Source organism: Panthera uncia, chromosome X, assembly GCF_023721935.1.
Source record: "Panthera uncia isolate 11264 chromosome X, Puncia_PCG_1.0, whole genome shotgun sequence".
Classification (NCBI taxonomy): domain Eukaryota; kingdom Metazoa; phylum Chordata; class Mammalia; order Carnivora; family Felidae; genus Panthera; species Panthera uncia.
Genome location: NC_064817.1, coordinates 80,684,494 through 80,693,817, shown reverse-complemented (window position 1 = coordinate 80,693,817; position 9,324 = coordinate 80,684,494). Strand labels below are relative to the sequence as shown.

The 9,324-nt window shown below is 44.7% G+C and overlaps 1 protein-coding gene across 1 annotated transcript; it reads left to right on the top strand.

Moving 5' to 3' along the window:
- The first annotated feature begins 3,130 nt into the window (after positions 1 to 3,130).
- Positions 3,131 to 8,467, top strand: ESX1 (ESX homeobox 1). The gene is made up of 4 exons (XM_049644140.1): positions 3,131 to 3,540; positions 3,728 to 4,046; positions 5,081 to 5,126; positions 7,932 to 8,467. Exons 1-4 carry the CDS (start codon positions 3,423 to 3,425, stop codon positions 8,277 to 8,279), a joined length of 831 nt encoding a protein of 276 aa, XP_049500097.1. The 5' UTR covers positions 3,131 to 3,422; the 3' UTR covers positions 8,280 to 8,467.
- Positions 8,468 to 9,324: the final 857 nt, after the last annotated feature.

Sequence of the window (9,324 nt, the reverse complement as noted above, 5' to 3'; positions counted from 1 at the left end):
ATCATTTTAAGAAAGTTCAAATCCAAGGTCCAACACTTACCAGCTGGATGCCCTTAGACAAGTTACTTAATCTCTCTATGCCTCAATAATATTATCTGTGAAATAAGGATAATAGCAGTATCTACCTTGATAGGGTTGCTTTGAGAATTAAATGTGTTAATATATAGAAAGCAATTCAAATAGTGCTTGCTATACAACAAGAATTAGCTAAGCGTTAGCTATTGTAATCACTTCAACTAATCCTCACAACAACCCCCGGAAGTAGGTATTAATCATTCCCATTTTACAGATGAGAAAAATGAAGGCACAGGAATAAGCAACTCACTAGGTTATCCAGCTAGCAAGTAGCGATCAAAACTAGGATTCTGACACCAGCGTTCTGGCTTCAGGGCCTTTGCTCTCAACTACTGTCAGATTCTACCTCCCATAAATCTGGCATATCAAACCCTTGAAGTCATAGCTATTTTTGCTTAGCATGGGGTTCAATTGGGTATTTAAGGTTTTCAAAATGTGAATCAATTTAGGTAAACACATTAATTAAATACTACCATGGCTGGTACCCAGGTCTGGCAAAACAAGCAAGGGGCACATGAATGAGGTTTAGAAAACACTGGAGTAAACTATGGAAATCTACCATGCGAGAAAACACACCTGAGCTGTTACCAATATACTAGGTAAGCTACTGCACACCATAATTAAAACATATATGGATATCTTGTATAATAACTCATCCCAGGCCAAAATTATTCACCAGGTATCTAGCCCAAAGAGAGGGAGGCCAGCAGAACTCAGCAAGAGCAAGCCTGAGGAAGAAATATCTTGATTAAAGTCAGAGAGGGGCTGTGGAGTTGTCATCCCTTGACCTCTTTTGGAAAATGAATTGGTCAGTCAACCATCTTATTAGCTGGTTTCCTACCTCCCATCTCTGGGAATGTGAGGCAGGGGAATTTCTCCATTAGTCACAGTAATCATGATATCCATGGCCCACCACCCTTTTAGGAACCTAGGAAAATGCTTTAATTTCTTTTGAAATCAAAAGAAAAAATTAATGTAATCCAAGCCAAATTATATTTATCTTTATACCAATATAGTTGTAAAGTATCGTCTTAAAAAATTTTATAGAGAAGGGGTGCCTGGGTGGTTAAGCTTTGGACTCTTGATTTCCACTCAGGTCATTATCTCACTGCTCCTGAGATCAACCACCACCCCCCCCCCACACACACACACACACCCCTGTAGGGATCAGAGATGACAATGCAGAGCCTGCTTGGGATTCTCTCTCTCTCTCTCTCTCTCTCTCTCTCTCTCTATTTTTCTGTCCCTCTCCCCCTCACAAAATAAATAAATAAAGATTAAAAAAAATTTATGGAGGAAGGTGCCAAAGAAGGCAAAAATGCCTAGGGTCCACAAAAGTCCTAATGTGGCCCTGACATGAGGGCGGATCATCTCACCTCTACCTCCTGTGTCTTCAAAGAACCAGCTCAGTCGGTTAAGCATCCAACTCTTGATTTCAGCTCAGGTCATGACTTCTAGGTTCATAAGTTCTAGCCTGCATTGGGCTCCATGCTGACAGCAGGTAGCCTGCTTGGGATTTTCTCTCTCTCTCTCTCTCTCTCTCTCTCTCTCTCTGCCCCTCCTCTGCACTATCTCTCTCTCTGTATCTCTCTCTCTCTCTCTCTCTCTCTCTCTCTCTCTCTCTGTCTCTCACTCTCTCTCAAGATAAATAAACTTTAAAAAAAGGAACCAGCTCAACAGCCAATGCATGTAGTACCCTGGTCCTGTTAGTGTCCCCTTAGTGTTGAACAAAAGTGAAGAGATGGGGAGGAGGAGGAGATCCCGGGCACTCCGATTTTTTTTAAGACTCTGCCCAATGTTCTCCTTCCCCCTCCTTCACTTCTGCCTTGGAACCTCACCATTATTTACTCTTTTGAAACAACATGGCAGTAATATGGTGAAAAGTACACAGAATTTGTAGTCAAGCTTTCTGGTATGACCATGTTTGGGTGCATTGCCTGGCTGCCCTAGGGCTCAGTGTTCTGTGTAAAAAATGGAGATGGTAAAAATGGTGGTTGTAAAGGTAAAAGTAGGATAAATTGTGTACAGTGCCAAGCAGAGGGCCCATTATTAAAAGTTATTCTTAGATATTAAGGACATTAACATATCCTGGAGCACCTGCAAACACTGTTTGGAGGAACCACGAGCCTTCAGTTATGGCCTGATCCTTTTTTATTTGGCACATTAGTAGAGAAAACCAGCTCAGAAAGATAATTGTATTAAAGGAAAGGGGTGGAGAAGTAGTGAGGAAGGTGGGAACTCTTCCGAGGCCTGCAATACTGGTCCTGGAATAAGGCGCGCTCTCAGCGCCTTGCAGAGCAGGGTGCTATAAGAAGCAAAGCAAATGCGTGTGCCAAGAACTGAAGGAAGGAGCCCGTGCACCCTAGGCATTCTTGGATGCACTAAGCACTTGACAGGTTTATACACTTGCACTCTGACGTGGGTTCATTACTAAATATCTGAAGTCCTTGGAGATTTTTCAAGAGGCAGGTTGGATTTCTTGCAATGTGCATCTGAGCACCCGGACTGCTCTGCAAACCTAACTACCGCTCCCTCCAGAATGCACGGTGGGATCTGATCGCAAAAACCCAGTGCAAGCAGCCTCCAAGCTAATCGTTTCGTCTTAATCACTAGCCAGATACGCAGGCTTTGGGTGTGAATGGAACGGAACCAGACAGTCCTATCCATCATTCACCAAGTTCTAGGAGGGGTATGCCGCTCTCAGAGCCCAACGCAGGATAGACTAACAACTTCGCTTCAGTGTGCTTGGGCTGCTGAGGGCTCCGCGCTTTCCCAACCACCCCTATCTCTCTGTCTTTTCCCCTGAGGAAGCAAGGCACACTGCGTCCTCTGCAGTCTGGGGAACATCGAAGGTTGAGGGGAGGAATATGTTACAAATATTTCGCCGCGAACTCCTGGACCGAGAGTCAAGTTTTGCCTCTCGCCACCAAAAACTGCGTTCTCGATACAGCACAGCCCCATCCTCCAATCAGATATTTCGTCCGAGTTGGGAGTAGTCAGTTAAACTGCAAGTTGGAGTCACTGCTCCCCACACAAGCATGCCCACTACCAGCACCACTCTGACAAACACTCGCCCTATTTTACTAACACGCCCTGGCAGCGAGCGCGCCCCCATCAGGTCCCCACTGACACCAACTAGAGGTAACGTTAACGCTAATAGAGGACCTCTAACTGACTCGAGCGCATACACTTTGAACCTGCTGGGGCAACATACCCCCTATATAAGGCGCGCCAGCCTCAGACTCGGCGCCTGAAGAGGTCCCGGAGCCAGAAGTACACCCCACCGGGCAGTTCGTCCTAGCTCCTGCCGCCACCCAGGGTTCGCCGCGGACCCCAGGAAAAAGTCTATGTATGCGCTAGGCTTCATCGACAGTACTTCGGACATGGAGCGTAATTTCGGGTGCAGCCACTACGACGTGGGCTTCCGCAGCCTGGGGGTCGGTAGGGAGGAGGAAGAACAGAATGGTCAGTGCCTAGACGGGGACAGGTGCTTTGGCAAACTCCAGGGGAGGAACTTTCCCTGGGAGGGGTGGGTGCGCGGGACGCTGCGAGGTTGTCGCCACTATCTTTCATCGTGACCCCACGGCCCCTCCAGCTCACGTACGGTGGGCCCCTACCCCACGGTCTCTCTTTTGCTTTCGTCCTTTCCCAGAGACGAAGCCTACCTTGGCCTCGTTGCTTTTAAGTGGAAGAGAGGAGAATACAGCGTCCGAACCTAAGTGCGGAGCGGCAGCAGTAAACTACGTTGGCATGAGAGAGCCGAACCCCTTCGACGACGAAAACCTGGAGGGCGGCTTTGGCGGCGGCTTGGCGCCCCCGCAGCAGCTGGAGGAGCCGCCCCCCCCGGCTGCGGTGGGGCCACTGATCGCTGAGAGGAAGCAGCGCCGCTACCGCACCGCGTTCACCCAGTTGCAGCTGCAGGAACTGGAGGACATTTTCCATCGCGTTCAATACCCCGACGTGTTCACGCGGTAAGTGGTTTGTTACGCTAGCGCGCAGTTCTCCAGGGCGCTCGGGCCCATCCCCGGGAGTCTTAGGCTCTTTCCCAGGACCCTATTCTTCCTCTCCCAAGTCAAAAGCCGCTTAGGGGGGTTGAGGGCGCCAGGGTCCGTCCTTGATCTCAGGGGTTGGGTCAGTGCTTCCAGAGAGCTTGCTAGGGTGAAGCGAGTAAGAGAGGGTCGAATTGATCGTGCTTTTATTTAAAATTTGGATAATTTTTTCATGAGTCTTTTGCATTAATTTTTATATTTTAAATATTGCATTAAAATATTTATCGTGATTGCTCAATTTTTTTCAAGCACTTTAAGTTTTGCGCACCAGGCGAGCACCTCGCTTTCCTCACCCTAGTCTCTGTCCTGCCACGTGGAGCGCGGTGCTAAGGCTTCACAGTTTCGAGCGTTTAAAAGCCAGCGAGGTTTTCCCTTCAACTTGCCTTCCGGGGAGCCCTTGTGGTCCCGATCCCGGTAGTGTATGAAGGGGCAGGCCTATTCGGGGCCGGCAGGAATGGGGGACCAGGATGAGTCGGTGTGCGGTTTAGGGGCCTTCCTTCTGGTTCTGCTGCATTCAGCCTTCTCCCGCCAAAGAGCACAGAAAGAATTTCCCTTGAGCCGATGGTTTGGAGTTCCTCCTTGAGAGTTCCCCTCTGCGTTTACAATAAACTGTGGAAATACTCTGGTTCAAAACTCCGCTTTAAAGGCTTTGGCGTTTTATATATTTTCACGGGGGAAAGATTCCTTTCCCAGGGAAAGATTTCCAGGATTATTCTCTGCTGTTCCACAAACAGAAAAATCGGTGGAGACATATTTAACTAACAGACACACTACCAGGGACTTTCATATATATTCCCTTTTCTATCTTATTTAGTACAGGTAAGTTGTCCGTGGGAAAAGTCCCTAAAGCAAGCCTCAAGCTGTGTTATGGAAAACTGCACTGGGAGGGGAGATAGAAATAATGTGTGTGATATATTTATTTTAAATACTGAACATTTTCAATTTTCCTCCCTCAGAGAAGAGATCGCAGGACGTCTAAATTTGACTGAAGCCAAAGTGCAGGTCAGTAAATCTTAAAAGAGCACATGGCAGGGTAGCCATTTAAAACATAGTTGAGATTTTGTCCTGGATATTCTGAAGTTGGTGTGTTAGTTGTCTTTCCATGTTTAATAAATAAGTTTTGAACATTGAGTGCCTTGGGGATGGGAAATGGGATAAGTAAGCTTCTGGAAATTGCCCATTACCAGAGGAAATATGATTTCCTAAAGGAAAAAAAAGATAGAGCACACTTCTCCCCACCGCCACCCCACACACACTTTTTTCCCAATAAAGTTCACCTCCTTTTACACTGGTATCTTCCAGGAAGAATGTTAGTCTTCCCTAAAGGAATATTTCTATGTATAATCATGTTGGGGCTTAATCCTACCTGGGAAGTATACAAATTAATGCACTGAAAACCTAGATTATAAGAAGGTTCAACAGTACTAAATTATTTGAAATATTTAAAACCAGGCATAAGCTCTTGGCTAAATGAGTGAATTTATAAGTATTCAGACATTGGGGTGAAGGAGTAATTCACACACAGAACACAGTGCATGAGTAGCATGTTTAGTTAAACTGAAACTGGAGTGGGAGGGTAGCTTAAACTTCCAAGTGCCTGGTCCTTCTGCCATTTTTAAGTGTTTTGTAAAGCAGCATGGAAAATGAAAGCCTTAAATTTTTTTTTTTTTGGAAGACTTTGATATCAGCCCCAAAACATGGCTAAAATGTTGGGATTTTGTTAGTAATGGGGAAAAGTTTGCAAACTTTGGAAAATTGTCTTAAAGAATTGAACCAAAAAAGACAACAATTTTTAATAAAGTTCCTCTGACCTAAGAAGGGGTGAAAGTTTAGGGGAGTATTGTATACATTCAAATATATGCATTGCAGATGCCTCACAAATTCAACTATATGAAACTACCAAATGTGTAAATGTATATTCTCTTGAGGAACTTTTAACATCTAATAATTTTTCTTTCCTTTTGGTGACATTATTTTGAAAAGGTGGGGTTTTCTGGAATTTGATTTTCAGGGTGCTCTCACTTCAGACCAGATTCTTACATGTGTAAATTTAAATACTTTTCAGGAAATGATTATTAATTTGTTGGTCACGGGATCAAATGGTGACTGTTTGAGGTCATAGAAAATCATAGTTACATCAAAGAAGTATGTGCCCCCTCAAGGTAATCTCAGAGGAAAAGAAAAACAAAGTTTGCTAAGTAGCTTTTCCCCCTCCCTGGTTGCCTTCTTTTTGGATTTCTGAAGGGGAAATGAGCCAGAAAACCCAAAAAAGGAAAAACACCATGTTCTCATATATTTTCAAACTCTGCAGCATGAATTTCCCCCAAGAAACTAAATAGATGCTTCCCCTCACCTTTTGCAAATATAGTAGACCTCTTTATGAAACCAGTATTGGGAATATGGATCTAATATTGGCCCATACCAAAATTTGCCAGATTTGGGTTACATTTAGGGAGATTTGACCACTGATATATTTGAATCCCTCCAAAATGAACTCTACTATACTGGCCTTCTTCAGACTATATATTCATGCAGCAGAAGGACCCCAAATCCTAAGATGGGAAAGAGAAAAGGTGACAGCAGACAGAGAGAAAAGGCCCTTTGTCTCAATTAAATAATATTGCAGTTTGGGAACTTCCGAAAGGATTAAATACAATAAAAACCCTATTAACTAGTATACCAAGAGAACAGTAAAGTCTAAGTGACAGCTTTTTTTGTCTGTTGGTTTGTTAATATTTAGCAAACACTCAGGGAGGAGCCTCTTTTGTGACCCCTACCCCCACATTGCTGTTGAACATTTTCCTAAAATGCATAATTGGACCTTCCTGCCTTAGGAATGAGTGATGGGATTGGAGTCTCCTACTTAAGGAATGGAGCTGGCAGGGCCAAAAGTGCCTCACCCCTCTGAGAAACAGCAGCTTCTGTCCAGGATCCTAAAACTATAGCTAGGGCTGAATGACCTGACCTTCTCCTGAGCCCAGGAAGGTCTGGAGGGTAAGGCAGATGAGAGCGTGCAAAGTTGACAGTAGTGACAATGGGATGCCCAATCTCTTATCTGGGGAAAAGGATTTTGAGTTTAGTGAATTTGGATTCAATTAGGTTAAACTTTCCTTAACACTAAAAGCTAAACTACCAAGGCAGCGTCCGGGGCTTCAGTGACTCTCCTATCCCAGCAGTCCCTGAGACCCCATGATCAGGCCTCTTTGGATATACCACATGTTTAATTCTTAGGAGGTTTAGGAGAATGATCCCTTAAATATCACTACAGGAAACTTTTCTGGCTAAAACTGCAATGTCCTCCTAGTGGATTAGTTACTTTAGACTGCAGATGGGTTTTTTGAAAAGGGGGTCATTCCTGTCCATATAATTTTAATCAGGTCCTCCTTTATACCATGCTCAGCTTCCCCCATAACCAGGATGACACTACCCCTGGTGAGGAGGGGGTGAAGCAACCAGACAGCTGATGGTCGAATGTCCCTTTACCCCATTGCCAGGCATGTGCATTAATGTTGGAGAACCAGTGCAATTTATCAGTTAGATCTGCATCTGAGACCTGGGGGGAAAACATGAAAGAATACTAAAAATTAGAAGAGAGACAAATCAATGTGCCCAAGTCTGGACTAGCCATGGGGTTAGCTGAGAGGAGGTATGCAGTTTACTTTCCCAAGATACTTTAGCAATAAGGAAATAGCTTCTCCCACTGCAGTTTACAAGTTCAGTGGCAGCATTGCATGTTGTCGTGTTTTCTATTAAGACATTAACTATCCAGTGTACTAAACCAATCCCTTTTTTTCCCTCTGATTGAAGGTTTGGTTTCAAAACAGAAGGGCCAAGTGGAGAAGACACCAGAGGGCAATGATGCTCAGAAATGTGGCCCCTGTTGCCTTGGGGCCTCCTGTGGGAGTAATCTTTGATGGGCCCTATCATGCAATCCCTGTTCTGGACCCGGCATGGAGATGTGTTCCTCTGGTGCCTCGGGGCCTTATGCCTCCTGGGCCACCCCTATACCCTGGGCCTCCTGGGCCACCTCTGCCACCAGGGCCACCCATGATACCTATGCAACCCCTGCCACCTGTGCCTCCCTTTGTACTGGCCCCCGTAGGGGTGGCATGGGCCCATGTCATCAATGGTTATTTCACAGGTCCCATTTTCTAAAGTATGGTCTTTGTGACAATTTTTCCAAAGTGTTTTTTTCTGCCAGATATAAATCGTGCATAGTGCAATATTGACTAATTCTTCAAATACATGTTAAATGAATTGAATAACTGAACAAAGTCAGTGCCTGTTGCTCTTGTAGAGTACCTTTTCAATAAAGCATTTTCAATAAAGTTTCAAATAAGTAATATATTGGTTTTGAGTGCCAAATGAGATAAGTAGTGTATTCCTGCAAATTATAAGGAAATAGCATTCAAACAGAATGTCAAATAGGTCTCCTTCATAACATAATAGCCCTGAGTTACCATCAATAGGCCATGCACATCACAATTTTCCAAGTGCCCATGCTGGTTTACACTGACCACATGTTCTCCTTCCACATCTGTCCCCTCCCCAACAATCTTCAGCCCCACTCTGCCCTGTTTGGAGCACATCTCTGTGCAAGATGAGAAGGGATGCGTCTCTAGTGAGAGAACAGTGTGTTTCCAGGCAGGGCCATGTTCCATTCATGCCAGGAAGTTCAACAGCCATGGACTCTAAGGGAATCTTCCTAAGAGGCTACTCAGGGCTGTAAGGGACTGTGGCAGCCAAACCCCAAATTCTGTTCACTGCTTTCCATTTTGTGGAAGTCATAGGGAAATATGAATCATTCTGGTTCACAGACACAAGAAGGAGTTCGGCTAAGGTCAGAAAGGGGCTGTTCTCTGTTTTCTTATCCCCATCCCCAGCCTAAGAGAGCCTATTATAGTTTCCTCAGCTCAGAAGCAGTCACACCTTGAACTATATTTTGTCACCTTCAACATCCAAGAAATGGACCCCTGAACAATGCTCTGGAATTAGCACTCACTGAAAAGAAGCACACCTTAACTTTGTTCATGCTTACTTCATGCAAAACTGCCAGGGGAGAAAATAAAAACCAAAATGGAAGGGAGGAGGAGGCTAGGCCCACTATTCCTAAAACATCACTTTCTTTTCAGTAGAACTTTGGCTTTTCATCAATCCTTATCAGTATATGGTCATTTTACGACCACAGTCATGAAATGAT

What these genes read in the sequence shown, in the direction of transcription:
- ESX1 (XM_049644140.1), top strand. Translation starts at nt 3,423, where the DNA reads ATGTATGCGCTAGGCTTCATCGACAGTACTTCGGACATGGAGCGTAAT. An exon ending in GGAGGAGGAAGAACAGAATG is followed by an intron (nt 3,541 to 3,727) that starts GTCAGTGCCTAG and finishes GTCCTTTCCCAG; the next exon opens with AGACGAAGCCTACCTTGGCC. An exon ending in TGACTGAAGCCAAAGTGCAG is followed by an intron (nt 5,127 to 7,931) that starts GTCAGTAAATCT and finishes CTCTGATTGAAG; the next exon opens with GTTTGGTTTCAAAACAGAAG.